This window comes from Peromyscus leucopus, chromosome 1, assembly GCF_004664715.2.
Source record: "Peromyscus leucopus breed LL Stock chromosome 1, UCI_PerLeu_2.1, whole genome shotgun sequence".
Taxonomy (NCBI): Eukaryota; Metazoa; Chordata; class Mammalia; order Rodentia; family Cricetidae; genus Peromyscus; species Peromyscus leucopus.
In genome coordinates this window covers 40,047,920-40,063,792 of record NC_051063.1, presented here as the reverse complement: position 1 = coordinate 40,063,792, position 15,873 = coordinate 40,047,920, and the positions used below count along the sequence as shown (strand labels likewise).

The window sequence follows — 15,873 nt, the reverse complement described above, 5'->3', positions numbered from 1 at the left end:
ATTAGGCACCACAGGGGTGACTATACCTGGGAGACATTCTTATCTGGGATAGGACAGTTAGAGAGCTAGGCTCTTTTAAGAAACTAGCCTAACCATTGGCTTCCCCCTGAATATGGTGCCTTGGGTGACCTGGTATGCCTGCGAGTGTCAAAAGGGAATCGAGGTCTATTAACTCCTAAACATTACACTGTGTTCGATGTGCTCTAGTTTCAGGTCCATTTGGCTGGACTATTTGTAAGCAAGGTGAACTATAGAGCAGGGTCCTTGTATCCCTTTAGACTGGCAAACAGGGCGGAAGGGAGGTATCAGGCAAGGATAATGAGCAAGAGACAAGCAGACTGATAGACGGCAGGTGCTGGGAAATGTCCTGCCCTCTCCCTGGAAAGCTCCATCCGCTGGGATCAACATCTCTAAGTCTGGAAGGACTCAGGTGAGAAAACATTAGACCTGGAGTCAGATCCCATGACCAGGGCAAGCTCTGGGGCCAGCCTGGCATGGGGTCCTGAGTCACCTACCAGCTCCTCCTCCTTTCACTCCTTGTCTGTGGATTCCACCCTAAAAGTCAGGCTCATTTCCAAATGTGCCCAAGGAGCCTCTAACAAGGGCACCAGGAATCTAAGGCTCCCAGGGCCCTGAGACAGGCGAATCTCTAACCTTGGAGATGAAGTTAAAACCCTTATTTTTGACTCCCAAACCTTCTCTAATCTGAACTCTCCCACTGTGACTCTCCACAGAAGCGCCCTTTGAATGTCTCCAGCTAGCTCCATCTGCTGAGCCTAACTCTGGTCCAGCCTTCCGTCTCTTCAGTCAACCCCAATCACAGGAAGGCTTCTCTGGCCCTTTCCTCTCTCCATCTCCCTGGGCTGTGTGCTCCCTTTCACACTGAGCTGTGGGGGTTGACTGGTTTTCCATTTTCTGTATTAGACTCTGAACTACTAAACACTGGCCATGACCCATTTACTCAGCAATTTAGCTCCAGACCCTAGCCCAGGGGCCACCCCCAGGAAGCTCTCAAGGATGTTTGATGATTGAGTGCACGCGCATGTGCGCGCCACACACACACACACACACACACACACACACACACACACACACACACACACTGAGAGAGAGAGGGGGAGGGAGGAAGGGAGAGAGGAGAGAGAGAGAGAGAGAGAGAGAGAGAGAGAGAGAGAGAGGAGATCATTATCTCCTGACTCCTCAGCGCTGCTCCATCTGTTTCTGATTTACTCTGAGGGTTCCTGGGCCCTTTCACTGAAGCAGCAGGATAGTGACCACTTACATCTGGTGGATGGTGATGCACTCTGCAGTCGAACTCGAATTTCACTCTCTGCACAAAGGGAGAGAAGAGAAAGAGAGAAAGAGAGGCTGGGGATGAAGGAGTTGGCACCACTGTCCTGGGCCCCAAGTTCTGAACAGAGTGTGACTCGTTGGGCTACTTTGTGTGTTGCTACAGAAGGGTGTCTCTTCCCCCACCGCACTTGCCAACTGCACTCTCCTAGGTACCTGAGACTTAACGGAATCCTAGGCTGCACAAGGAGTCCCCGTGACACTTGATCACCACCTACTTCACTGCCGCGAGCATCAAGCATCCTCCTGCCTCTGAGCTCACGTGAGGTGGGACAAGGGAACTCCAAAACCTCCCGTGTTCACTTAGTCATCTGAACAGGAAGTCAGCAAGTCAGCAGCTTAACAGTATTAACTTCAGCTAGGAGAGTGGGCGTCTCTTAACTCTCATCCTAAAGCTGTGGGTGCCTGGTTTAGCCCGAACTTAAGCTCCTGATGATGCACAATGGGAGCATAACGTGGCCACGAAGAACACACAGAGCCTGCAAAGGACTCTGCCTTCAGGGCAGTCTGACACAAGGCTCCCATAGTCACGCAGGGCTCTGCTAGGGTGGCTTTTCCTAGGGTCTTTCTCTCCTCTCTCTTATCTAGATGACCACTTTACAAAATTGTCCCTTGCAATAATTTGAAAAAGAAGGGCTTTTGCTTGTCTTTGTGCATAAAGGCAATCAAAGCACATCTGGGAGGCCAGCTGTGAAGACAGATGTGGCGTCTGTATCTCTTAGATTGTCACTGTGTTTGGGTTCCTGCCTGTGGAGCTTTTTAGGTTGTTCTCAGATGCTCCGCTCCTGTGCTCAGAGTTGTCCGGGATTCCTTCGGTACTCTGGGCTCCACAAGCAGATGCTCTGTCTTTGCTTCTGTGCTCTGCTTCCTGGCTCCAGGCTACAAGTACTGTTGCTCAGAGTGAATAAAACTGAATTCAGTGGTGGCACTCACCTCGTGTTTGGCTTCGTCCTCTGGTTGAAGAAGATGCTGAGAAAGAGAGAAATGTGGTCTTAAGCACGTATAAGAATTGGCATGCTGAATATATTTTGATACTTGGGGATATTTTCACAGTGTTTAAATCCAGATGGGGAATTTTACTGTATAGAAGATGCTAAATAAATGATGCCCAGATGCTGAAGGGCAAATCATGTTTTTGCAACATCTCTATGCAATTTAGCTGAGTAAATGTTGAGTTAGCTGATGCTGAGTGTGTGTGTATGTGTGTGTGTGTGTGTGTGTGTGTGTGTGATATCATTCGGACCAGCTGAAAACACTGTCAAATGGACCAAAAGACTGCTAAATCTTAAATTTGTTTATTAAAGCCTGCCTTGGTTTTCCCAATGTAAGCAAATATAGAAAATTATAATCATTATGTAACCACTGGTCCTAACCTCAGTTCATCTGTATATCAAGACTCTGAGAATATAGACCAAAGACTTAAGGTCAAGTGCACACACAGCTTAGCGTGGCACAGGTGTGCGATGTGGCCCTTGGAAGAGAGCTGTAGCGGAGGAGTTGGGACGTCCAGCATTTGTACATTGTGACTGTTGCTCCTCCTTGGTGGCAGGTCTCTGTGAAGCCCGTGGAAGGAAGAATCCCTACAGTTGTTGCGTGGCCTTAGGGGCGTGTGTGCCCTAGCATCGACACTGTACACAGCTTACCGTTTTAATAGTGTCGCGAGCAACTGCTGATGACAGCAAGTTCATAGGACTGGCCAAGGGGTGTCAGAGCCAATGGGACGCAAGCCAACAGGACTCAAGCTCTTTGAGAAGAAACCATTTGGCTCATGGTATCCCCACCCAGCATCCCACCATTCAGGCATTTTCTTAGTGCCTCATTAAAGCATTTTGATGGCAAATAAGGAGAGGACTTACCGAGTTCCTTCCGTGGGTACTCAGGGGAGGAGTTGCCGCTGGAGCTCCCTGGAGAGTGGATGGAACACTTGGTAAAAATGGCTACTCACCTCCATAAGGCTTCCTGGGGGCTAGGGGTGCCAGCTGCTGCAGTCCCACAGCTGGAAGCATTCCAGGAGGGAATGGGCTGCTCTCTTAGCAGAGTTCACCCAAGCAGCGGCCTTCCTCCTGACTTTCCTGATTCAACCGTTGGCACCACTTGAGCCCAGTCTGCGTTTGCCCTAGCGGCACAGCTATTTCCGGTTCTACTTACATTCATATCAGTTGCAAAGCCTCTTTTATCTCCCACCTCCCAGCCCCCACTTTACTGTTACAAGCTTAGTCCCAGCCCAGATTTCTTTCTTCTCGACTACTGAAGATTTTCTTTTAACTTGTCACCTGCCCATGACTTTCTGGGGCTCAAATATGATCAACTGTTTGGCTCAAAAACCTCTGTGTGTTCTTGTGTGGAGACTAAAGTCTTATCTAGCACAGGATCTGGGCCTCCCAATCCCTCTTTGGCCCTGGACTGTCCTGTCCTTCCGTCAATGAGGGGCATCCATCTAGGATGCCAAGGCTTAGCACCACCTCCATAGAGTCACCCTTGATTTCCTCGGTGGAAAAGAGTGACCTTTCCACTTAGTGTCGCTGCTTCTCTCTGTCACCTTAAAGGGTCTATAGGCTAGAGGGTCCTTGAAGACAAGATCCATGAGGCATTTCACACGGCGGAAAACATGATAACGAGCTAGCTGAAAAGCGACTAAGTGGCCAAAAGAATGAGTGAGAGAGATAAAGGAGTGCATGACTCTTCCAATAACGTGAGTCCGCAAGAGCAACCAACAAGTGAGGAGAAGGATGGGGTGGAGAGAGGCCAAGAAGCCAGCATGCGGAGGATGAGCGAAGTCACACCAGGAAGAGAGCTGCTCTCTTCTGCGGATACCTTCGTAAGTTCCATGGCGGGTCATGTGAGTTTTCCTTTCAAAGGTGGAGCCTGGAGAGTTGGGCAGGGTAGAGGCCGGTGAGTGAGCTCTCCTGTAACTGGAGGTGGAAGTGTTGCCCCGGATGCTCCCACCTGCCATTGGGAAACAGTGTAAATTCTCGTGGTACCACCTCACCAGGGATGCTCCTTCCTACTACACTGACACACGGTCCAATTAGCCAAATAACCCCAGACTACTAAGTGAGGGCCCCGAGTGGGGGGTAGAGGACCCCAGGGACACAGATGGAAGGCAGGATGGCCGCTCCTGCCTTTTCAGTCAGATACTGAGAGGTAAGGATGCCCTCATATACAGAGTGCATGGGAGTTGTAAGGATGCCTTCAAGTTTTCTCAAGGACTTGTTGTCAATCAGTTCCTTTTAATTTTCTCTACCACATCCAATGGCTTCCAGAGCTGGTTGTGTGACTGTGTTTGTTTTGTCATACTTTTGCTGTCTTTTGTTTTCATTGAAAGATTGCCTCCCAGGGAACAATAGGGTCATGGTGGGTGCTTGCCCGGAAGAATACTGCAGCTCGGAACTACGTGTCTCTAGATCAGTGGTTCTCCACCTCCCTAATGCTGAGACCCTATAATACAATTCCTTGTGTTGGTGACACCTAACCATACAATTATTTTCAATGCTACTTCATAACTGTAACTTTGCTACTGTTATGAACTGTCATATAAATATCTGATATGCAGGATATCTGATATGTGAGCCCTATGAAAAGATCATTCAGTCTCTGAAGGGGTTGTGACCCACAGGTTGAGAACCACTGCATTCAAGTTCCTCAGCAGATCAAATCTGTCTTCTCCTGTCATTCCGATTGTAAACCTTAAACACACACGGCCTTTCCTAAACAATGTGATAAGCAGAGGGATCCAGTGGGAAAGCAATAATCCCATCTTGAAGTCTTCTCAACTGATGAGTGTTACCTGTCCTGGAGACTAATGAAAATCGAACCCATTTCATGAAGGTGTCCAATGCTGATGACTTGAGAGCCATACCCTCCCTTGTCATTTGGGTGAGTCTTGGGGCAGGGCAATGGTCCCCCTCATGCAATGACCGCAGAGGGTGGATTTTTCACTGTCTCTCCTCTCTATCACCCCGACCCTCATGCCACTAGCCGCTTACTTGAGTGGATGTAGCCGCTGCTGCCGTGAGTCAGGCTTTGTTTCTCTAGCCGACCTCCTCCACTGAGAGAGCCTGTCTTCGCGTATCCATTGCTGGTGCTCCCTTCTGCAAAAGCGGGTGACAGTCTCAAGGTGGATCCAGGCCAGGGGGTCTCCCCATCCTCTGTTCTACAGAGCCTTCCCACTTTCTCGTCAGGATCCTGCTGGTTGGGATCTCTCGGGTCTACCACACTCCGAGTTCCAAGCTGCCCTTTTTGTACTACTTATTTTCAACATGGAGGGCTGGAATGAATATCCTGCTTGATGTGCCTGAGAGTTTTCTGGTGGAGCACAGAAAGTTACTCCCTAGGAAAAACGGACTAGGTAGCTGAGTGATGCGAGACCCCCTCCCCTGTCCTGATGAAGGTTGGGCTTGCGCCCCGCCGCCGCCCCCGCCTCCATGCCTCATCAGAACCCAGACACAACAGCCCCTAGAGGTGCCGGAAGGACCAGAGGTGGCTCTGGGTCCACTTGACTTGCCTCCCACCCTGCTGTGGCCATCCCAAAGCCGTGTGGGCTCAGGGGTGGTGTTGGGACTTGACCTCTGCTGTGAGAATCCGCCAGGAGGATTGGAATCCACTAAGACTCCCGAACAGAGGTGGAATGAGATGAAATGCTCAGGGAGGACAGGGTTTCCAACACTCTGCTGACTGTACTAGCGAATCCACAAAGACGGGCAGCACAGACATGGTGCCTGGGGCCAGGGAGAGCAGAGGTCAGTGGGGCATGACTAGGGGGCTCATTGGAGGGAGGGAGGGGAACGTCTGTCCTCACATTAGACCAAAACAAGCAGCTGCTGTGCACTCCAGCCGAGAATCACACCATTCCGACTGGTCGCTCCTGTGGTGTGTAGACCAACAGCAGCATAACTCCTAGCAAAAGGACACACTCCAAGCCGGGTGGTGGCGCATGCCTTTAATCCCAGCACTCGGAAGGCAGAGGCAGGCGGATCTCTATGAGTTTGAGGCCAGTCTGGTCTACAGCCAGGGCTACACAGAAAACCCTGTCTCAACCCCACCTCCCAAAGAATGTATTCCAGGAAGCCTGGATTTTCTCGGTGGGAAAGTGAACTCTGTGTTCAAGATCACAGCATAGCGTCTTCCCATGGCACCTACTGAGACAACGCCACTTACTTGGTGGTAAGGATGTGAGTCTTGTAGTTACTGTTTCCGTGATAACTGGAAAAAAACGAAGAGAAGAGGAGATGCTGTGGCAGGTACTGACATGGCTGGGCTTTGACAGGGCCTGGCGTCTGTCACAGGTGAAGCCTACTGTTAGACTCAACAAAGGTTTCACATAGCTGTGTCTTATGACAAGAAATCTGACCTACTCTACACGGAAACCTGAGCAGTGACAATGAGGCTCAATGTACCTAGTCTATAAACTTTCTCTGTGCCTGTGGGGTCCTGAATAAAAATGGCCTCCCAAAGGCCCATAGGGAGTGGCACCATTAGGTCTTGTTGGAGTAGGTGTGGCATTGTTGGAGGAAGTGTGTCACTGGGGGCAGGTTTTGAGGTCTCAGATGCTCAAGCCATGCCCAATGTGGCATTCTCTTCCTGCTGCCTGCAGACTGAGATGTAGAACTCACAGTTACCTTTCTAGCACCATGTCGGCCTGCATGCTGCCATGCTTCCCACTGTTGTGGAATATTATTTTAAGAAGTGTTAGATTAGTTTATGCTGAGGAATATTTGTTTAATGATGCAAAGATGTGTTGTATTCTTCTATGTTGTTTTTGTTTAACTCTGTGAAGCTGTGTTACTTTGCCTTCTAAAACACCTGATTGGCCTAATAAAGAGCTGAAAGGCCAATAGTGAGGCAGGAGAAAGGATAGGTGGGGCCAGCAGGCAGAGAGAATAAATAGGAGGAGAAACCTGGAAAGAGAGATAAAGGAGCAAGAAAAGGAGGAGGAGGACACCTGGGGCCAGCCACCCAGCCACCCAGCCAAACACAGAGTAAGAAATAAAATATATACAGAAATAGAGAAAGATGAAAGCCCAGAGGTAAAAGGTAGATGGCAATAATAGACTAAACCTTTGAATTGTTAGCCACCCAATTAAATGTTTTCCTTTATAACAGTTGCCATGGTCATGGTGTCTCTTCACAGCATAGAAACCCTAACTAAGACAGTACCTAAAGAAGTTACCCACTGATTGAAAGAATGGGTTGTCTTGGCACTAAGACCTCTCAATGACTGCTCCAGTCCAGGCCTAAGTTTAAGTTAGAAAGAGGGTCAGCTTTTCTTATAGCCACACATGCCATCTCTGCTTTGTTCCTTCCCAAAGACCCCTGGGCCAGCTGGGGCCAACACCCTGATGAAGTTGGAGGTGTCTCTAGGATACCATGATTCATTCTGGAGCCCTCAAGGACATGCATGAGTGTAGAAGGTATAGAAAGGAAGGGCAGATTGAAAAAAATCCCTTTTGGAGAGCAGTGAAATGAGCTATAAATAAATCTCAGAGGCAGACTTTGAGGGACATCCTCTTACACCACACAACCTGGAATTTCTCTAGTGCCAAGTGGTGCCACATATACAGAGAGGCTAACAGCTTCAGGTGTCTGAGAAAACACTGTCCAGAAGCAGGACCTCTTTCCTCAGGAGTCAATCCCCTGAAGTAGCATGAGGTTTGGGTGGATTCCCAAAGCCATAGCAGGGCCAGCGTTTTGTCTGACTATGGCCATCAACACTACCTCCCTCACTCTTGGGCCTCATCTGGCTGAGGCCACTGAGTGTGTGGGCACGCATGTGCCACAGTATGGGGGTGGAAATCAGAGAACAACTTGAAGGAGTCAGTTCTCTCCCACTACCGATGTGGGGCCTGGATATCAAATTTAAACCATCAGCAGGTTAGCGCCTCTCCAGGCTGAGCCCTCACTGGCCCCTTAAAGACTTTTCTGTGTGGGTGTGCACATGTGTACAGATGGGGTTGTGTAAGTGCATGCACACGTGCACGTGGGAAGAGGGGGAAGAGCAGGGTGGAAGGAGATGGTTGGGACCACTGCGTGCCACGTGAAGTCGGCTGTTACTGGAGCTCCAGCCATGCTGTCCGTCTGTCCCTGCCCTTCGCATGACGTGTTTCTAATTAGCTCCCTCACCCTCCCAGGAACACAAGGTTATGAATGCAGTGAAAACAGCACTCAAGACATAAAAGGGAATGGTTTTTCACAGGACGGTGGCAGCTCCATCTGAATAATGGCCCTTGAGCTCCCAGCAACCTCTCGCTGTACAGACCTTTGGGATTTTTTTTGACACATAAAAATAAATTATTTTCTAACCTAAGGTTCGAAGTCTGTGCAGCCAGGATTTTTTGTTGTTGTTGGAAATAAATGAAAGTTACATGTTAAGTGAAAGAGTTCCCTAATATGGAGTTGCTGGAGAGACAGTTTAAACGCCCCTGAATTTATCATTTGGACAGTTCCACAAAGTAAATGTCTGTGTTTTCAAGTTTTAGTGTAGATTTGGATTGTGACACATGTTATTTCAACCTAGTCCCTGACACAAATAAGACATTATACTTGTAGATTTCTATTGTCCTACATCCCTATGTAGAGAAGAGTTACATAAAAGAGTTAAACAAACCACAGAGGATTAGGTAGTCATTAAACAACAGAGTATCAGGCAGTTATTAAAATTCTGCTCATGGAAACTATACATAGAAAAAAAAATCCTTCTTTCTTCTTCCCACCCTCCACCCCTCCCTCCTTTCCTTTCTCTATTTCTCCTTCATTTTCTGTAGTACTGGGGACAGTGCCCTGAGCCTCCTGTGTGCTAGGCAGGTGGTCTACCACCGAGCCACACCCCTGGGCCCAGAAATGGAAATTTTCACCCAGAACAAGATGCGGAACTCCTTTGGTTATAAGCGCGTGGAGGTAAAAATCGAGAAGAGCGCTCCCAGGAAAAGGAGTGGAGTCTGTGAAGACATTGGAGATACAGCGGTGGCCGAGGGATTAGAGCGGATTGTTGACTCTGTTTCCTAATGAGCTAAAACAGTTCCAAGGAAAAGAAATCCACACACTTACTTCTTTCTGTGACCTCAGTCCCATCTCGCTTGTTTTTCTTGGTCACATCCATCCCATAGCCACCTGCAGGAACAGAAGCCATTGCTTTTAGCAAGCCTAGCCCCCAACACACATCCAGGCTCCAGATAAAACACCTGTTTCTTAGCACTCAAAGCCTGACTCTTGTGCATGCCTTGTACAGATACCATCTCCCATCCTGGCCATTGATTGTAAAAACAAAATCCAATACTTCCCCTGTACAGCCTGTTCCTTTTAGAATCTAGTAGGACAGCCTGCCCTCTGCTGAGCATCCGAGGGCCTCGGCAGCTCAGGTACCCTGACCTTTGTCTCACTCTAACATCTATGCTTTGCTACGGTGATGGAGGACTGCAGGGTGTGTGCAGAGGCATTGGTGGGATTGACTAAAGTGGTTTTGATGTGCCCCGTAGTGTTCTATGTTCTAGGGCTGGGAGGGGCTCCATGGATTAAATGCTGGTGAGACGAACGTAAAGAAGGGTAGTTTCCCCCAAACCCCATAAAAAGTCAGGCAGCTGAGATGGTTACTCACCATCCCAGTACTTGAAAGGCCGAGACAGGGGATCCCTAGGACAAGGTGGCCATTAGAGTAGCTAGAATTGGCAAACCAAGTCCTGGGTTCAGCAAGGGACGCTGTTGTAACGAATATGGTGGGGAGTGATGGAGGAAGACACCTGTTGGCAACTCTAGGCCTCCACACACATCTGTACACACTCACATTCGAGTACTCATACACAAAAGACAAATAAAATGCCAAACCCAGCATTCTGTGTTCTAGGTGGGACTCTGAATGTATGACCTGCATGCTGTGATAGAGTTTGGTGTGAAAATGGTGCTTGGATAAAAATCACATTCTATATTTGCAAAGATCTTTAGAGTTTGCAAAGTATGAAGTGTGCTCTCCACAACAGACTAGTCCCAGAGACTTACATGCAGACGCCAGCAGGAAAATGCATGCAAACCAGCTGCCTTACCCTTACTGTGCTCTGGGAGGAAAGAGCTCTAGGCTGCCGTGTTCCTAAGCACGGGAGGCGCCGGGGAATGGTGATGGACTAAGGGCGGCAGGTTCACACAGAGGAATGGACAGGAAGGATCCCCGTCCCAACCCGGCTCATTTTGCCGTGGTGCTCAGCACCATCGTGTGGGAGGACTCAAAGCCAGCCTTTCCCTGTGCCTCGCTTCTGCTAAGCTTCTCTTCAGCTTCATCTTTCGGTGCAATGCTGTCCATATTGTAGAATCCGAGCCGCTTCTGCCCAGGGTGCCCCCTGCACCCTTTACCTGCCTTATGGTTCCATGTTGCCTTACTACGTTGGCACAGGGAATAGTGGACTGCATCTACAACGTGTTTTTGTTTGTTTGTTTGTTTGTTTTTAATTTTATGGATGGGTGTTTTGCTGCATATATGTCTGTGTACCACATGCATGCCTGGTGCCTGTGGAGGTCAGAAGAGGCATCCCCTGGAACTGGAGTCACAGGTGGTTGTGAGCTGCCATGTAGGTTCTGGGAGTCAAACCTGGGTCCTCCGGAAGAGCAGCCAGTGCCCTTAAATGATTAACTGTCTTTTTAGCCCCACAACATGGTTTTGGGTTTGTTTGTGGTGTGTGTGTGTGTGTGTGTGTGTGTGTGTGTGTGTGTGTGTGTGTGTGTGTGTGTGTTGAGGAACCATAAAGTTATTTTAACTTCTTTTAAAATCAGAAGGGAAGTAAATGCACTCTCATCTGGATTATGTTTTTATTATGAGGTTTTTGTTTTGTTTGTAATGGAGGAAGGAACACACAAAGGCAAAAATATCTAAGACTCATCCATGCAAGTCATGATGTAGCCTGAGGTGACTTCCTTGATGAGACCATGACAAAATAAGACCAGCATCAGCAACCTGATGGCATTAGTCAAGACCGGGGAGAGTTCGCTCCGGGGCCTGGCTGAATGTTCCAACTCCTATTCACTAGTGTTTCTTAAGCCTAGCTCTAGACAAGGAATGTGGCATCATGGAAAAAATTAGCTGCTTCTGAGATGCCACAGAACGTCTTTACAGGTGTGTTTCCTGGGGCTAAGAGGAACGACTCCATAAACAGCCTAATAGGGAAACCTAGCCTCGTTAAAGGCCAAACCTGGCTGGTGACCACACCGGAAGTCTGTCTATGGCCTATTGGACTGTGCATACCAGTCTATGTGAAGCTGGACTTCCTCTTGAAATCGTTAGTTTAGGAATTAATCATCTCAGAACCTCTGACGTTCTCTGTTGTGTTATTATCACTGTCATTATCATTATTCTTTTTCAAATTGACCATTTCCATGAGCCAGGAGGAATTTGAGGAGATTAAACATTTCAGTATACTTGGACGCTGGTTAGGGCAGCGACTGGCTGTCTAGAATGGTACTTAATCAATAGGAAATATTACCCTGAAATCTCTGTTTAGTATAATGTCTGAATCCTTTACTATTCAAGGTATCATCTTTTGATACTTCCACGAGTGGTACTGATGGGATTGACTGATTCCCTTGTAGCTATGAAGGCAGGTGGGTGACCGCTCTGTGAGAGTCCAGTCTCCAGAACTAACAGGCTGATTCTGCTAGTTTTCATGCATCCAGAACAATAACAGACATTCGCAGGCCCTTCATCTTCCCCCTGAGTTCTGAAAAAGAGCCTCCTGTTCCTATAACGTAAAGCCACAGGTTCCCCAGCTTCCAGAAGAAGAGACAGCTTGCTATAAAGGCAGATGCCTTTTTGTGGCTTCCCAACTTTTGTGATTTTGAGCCATTTCTAAGCACTACCTGTGAGTTCCTCAGAGGAAGTACACTGTGGTAGGCACAGACCTGGCTGGGATTGTCTCATGGCGGAGAAGTTTTTCTCACAGAACTTCTGTTTGAATCATTCCAAGAGCTGGTAGTTTTTTTTTTTTTTAAGTGTAACAGGGAAAAGACAGTTTGGTCGGCTTCGTGCCTGAACCTGCCATTCCTGGCAGTCCTTGGCTGTGCTCTGGAGATCCCAAAGTACCACTTAATGGGTGCTTTGTCTTCTGACAGAATTTCTAACTTCCTAGATGTTTGGGCTGCCTCACTAGCATGAAGGAAAAGTTCTTCATTTATGAAGTTCTTAATCCCAAAGTTATACTGATTTCCATCTCTAGTCCCCCCCCACCACCCCCGATATTTATTTTTATTTATTTTGAGAACTTCTCATTATGTAGCCTTGGCTGGCCTGGAATTTGTCATGCAGTTCAGGCTGGCTTTGAACTCGTAGCGATCCACCTGCTTTTGTGTCCTGAGTGCTGGGATTAAAGGTATATGCCTGGCTCTCTCTCAGATTTATTTTCAAGTTACATAGTAAATGTGTGTTATGATTAAATGCATGTACACATGCAATGATCCAGTCACGGTAAAAGGCATTCCCATCTTCTTAAAAGCCATTATCTGTTTTTCTGAGCATTGCCACCTACAAACCTTTCTTCTAGTTGTTTATAAAATACACAATAACTCGCTGCCAACTCAGGCAGCCCCTCGTGCTGTGGGACACAAGCCCCCCACCTGACCAGTAACTGTCAGGCAGCCCTGTCTCTTCTCACCCCCCTGGATTCCTCAGCCTCCAGCGATCACCATTCTTACTTCTATGACATCAGCTTTTTTAGCCTCCCTGTGAGTGAGAACATGCCCACCTTCTGTCCTTAGGAGCTGCTTTATAGTTATTTCATGGCTAATGCTTTTTTTTTTAAAAATATCCAAACAACCCCACATGACTTTCTTATGTATGAAAACAAGATTTGAAAACCGTTTTCTACTTTAATGAGTATTTTCCCCCCTTTACACTTTATTTGAATGGTGTCACATCCCCTGAAAACTCTTCAGGCAGGGATGTGGTCTAACACACCCACAAGCAAAGACCAAGCGCTGTCAGTGTGAGAGCAAACCATGGCCTTGACCTTGCCTTCTAAGACACAGACAGGAGGATGATGAGGGTAAATGCTTTTGTTTATGGCTTTTAATCTTAGGTATAAAAGCTCCTATATTCTGCTAAAGAACCAAAATGTTTTTCAGCTTATTGTTACTCCAGTCTCTGTAGACTTTACATTTTAAAATAAAGTAACATTGAAATTGCTGCAGAATGAGAAAACCATGCCTTGGCCGTTTATCTGACGGCACACGGAGCCAAGCAGGTTGAAGGTCAGGGAAGCCAGAGCCCTGGTGTTCGTGGTGTGGGGTCATGCCATAGGTAGTGTCCTACGTTTGCTGCCTCGTGCGTTTGGCGACCTTAGATTTTCATGACCACCGCGAAGACATCAGCTTGTGATTATGCCAGCTCACTGGCCACTGTGGCTACTGCCACCGCTGATGGTGAATAAGCCAAGCATCGCCAACAGACGACTACTGGTTACAATCTGACTGTGTTTGGTACCTCGTTAGGCCTGATCCGTTTCCCCAGTCAAAGGGGTTTCTGTGCAGATTTAAAGCAGGGCTTTTCACTGTATCTGACCCATGAACATACTGGTCTGACTCCTGTGAGATTTTGCAGGGCCTAAGAGCAAGGCAGACCCCCTTATTATCTGAGGGCATCCATCAGCAGATGGACCTGTGTTAGTTTTTACTCAGGTTCCTGCCTCAGCTCCAAGAGAGGACACAGCCCAGCGTTTCCAATAAGTATACTTAAAAACTTCGCCATGTTTTGAGGACCTAACAGTTCCAAACTTCAGGCTGTGGAATAACCACTTCTAGAGAGAAGTGAGATGGCAGAGGCTGGCCTGGCTTTCACAGTGAAGGGACAGTGTGCTAGTTACCACAACCATGGTCCAGTTGGACCTAAACTGCTAAGTCTAAATCCAAAGTGACTTTTTTTTGGGAGGAGGGAAAAGAGAGACCACATTGGCCAGTGAGAGCATATACATAGAAAGTGATTCCCTCTCTCTCTCTCTCTCCCTCTCTCTCTCTCTCTCTCTCCACACCCCCACCCCTCTCTCCTTCCTTCCCTCTCTCAGTTACTTCCAGTTTGACTCTAGGAAATCCCTGGACCAATTACACCATTCAAAGATTTCACTTTTCATTAAATTAGGGATGAGCAGCAATGTCTGCTTAGGCTCCAAAGCTTAATGTGAACCTTGCTGCAGCAACAGAGGCCTGGGGCAGCCAAGGCTGTGCCTGGGGGGGCCTCTGCTCACCTGAACTTGAACTCCCCTCCTGGGCCATTCCACTCTCCAGTGGAAGAGAGAGACAGAGGGGAAGCCACCAGGCAAGAGCAGTTTTTCAGTACTGACAATAATGGAGTAAAGTCCTTGCCGGAAGATCCCACTGGCTCTCCACTGGCCTGCTTTGCGTTGCCTTACACGGCTCTTCCTTGGTATTCCTTTAAAAGACCAACCCTAAGCACGCACGCACAAATGTGTGACCAATTATCTGCTCCAACCAGAACACCAGACATAATTTTCTCTTATTTTTTTCCCCCATAAACATTTTACAATCGAAAGCAAGCCTCAAACCAAAATCTCAGAAGGGGAGAAAACGCCGTGTTCCCATAACTCACCTGGCTTCGAGTCGGGAGGAACTGGAAACAGCTTTGAGCAGACACCCTCTCTTTCTTCCTCGGGTACCTTTCTTCTAGAAGTTTGCAGTGGCACTTTTTTTTTTTTTTATCCAGACCCAGCCAAGGTGTGTTAAAGCTGAGTGATCTTTCAAAAATGTTCGCTTCTTCTCGCCCTCTTGTTTCTTTCAGCGTTTTGCTTCCAAACAAGTCCTGACAAAGGTGTGCCGAGGTTTGCAGCCTTACTCCACCCTTCCAATTATCTGACACTTGCTGGATTTAAAAAAAAAAAAAATCTGCCTCCAGGAACCAAACTTTATAGAAGGCTGGCAGAGAACTGCTCCTGCCAGCTTATTAACCGTTTATAGACCCGTGGGGAAGGGAACAAAGGACGGGCCCCCAGGAAATACCCTTCACAACTTCTCTCTACCTCTGGTACCTGGGGAATAACCATAACCTAGCAGTTCCCTTCCTCCAAACCACAGGGTACCTGAACCCCAGTGTACGTGATTCACAAGGGATCTCAGCTCATGAGGGACCTGTGGGCAAAGTGCCTGAGCTCTGGAAGAAGCATGAAGAATGTGTATTCGAGATGTTTCTCCCATCCATGCCTTTGCCCTCTTTCCTTCATTCTGGCCAAGCCAGGCCAGACTCACCTGGATCAAACCGTGAAGTGATGCCTAAGTAAATGCCCGAGACAGACGAGCTTGAGTAGTTGGTGGGTTAAGGGCTGCTTTTTTGAAAGAGGTTGACCTGATAGGTGACGATACCTAAAAGCAGCAGCATGTTGGTAATGGGCATTCAGCCACCGATGATGGAGAGATGATGGAGAAAGATGCTTATAGAGAGGGCTACAGAACTTCTTGTCCTCCACATCAGGTGACCACACATTTCTTGTTATAAGGCCACCAGTTAGATTGCATTAGGGCCCATCATAATGCCCATTTAAACCAATC

The 15,873-nt window shown here is 47.9% G+C and overlaps 1 protein-coding gene across 1 annotated transcript in view; it reads right to left on the bottom strand.

Annotated features, from left to right (window-relative positions):
• Positions 1–15,192, bottom strand: part of Col17a1 (collagen type XVII alpha 1 chain) — a 46,846-nt gene extending 31,654 nt beyond the window's left edge. Inside the window, exons 1-8 of the mRNA XM_028874654.2 lie at positions 14,921–15,192; positions 9,394–9,456; positions 6,508–6,552; positions 5,337–5,441; positions 4,165–4,296; positions 3,207–3,254; positions 2,284–2,319; positions 1,283–1,330 (exon numbers count right to left, since the gene is read on the bottom strand). Coding sequence (XP_028730487.1) covers positions 1,283–1,330; positions 2,284–2,319; positions 3,207–3,254; positions 4,165–4,296; positions 5,337–5,441; positions 6,508–6,552; positions 9,394–9,445 — 466 coding nt within the window. The 5' untranslated portion in view covers positions 9,446–9,456; positions 14,921–15,192. The remainder of the gene's footprint in view (positions 1–1,282; positions 1,331–2,283; positions 2,320–3,206; positions 3,255–4,164; positions 4,297–5,336; positions 5,442–6,507; positions 6,553–9,393; positions 9,457–14,920) is intronic.
• Between the last annotated feature and the right edge of the window lie 681 nt (positions 15,193–15,873).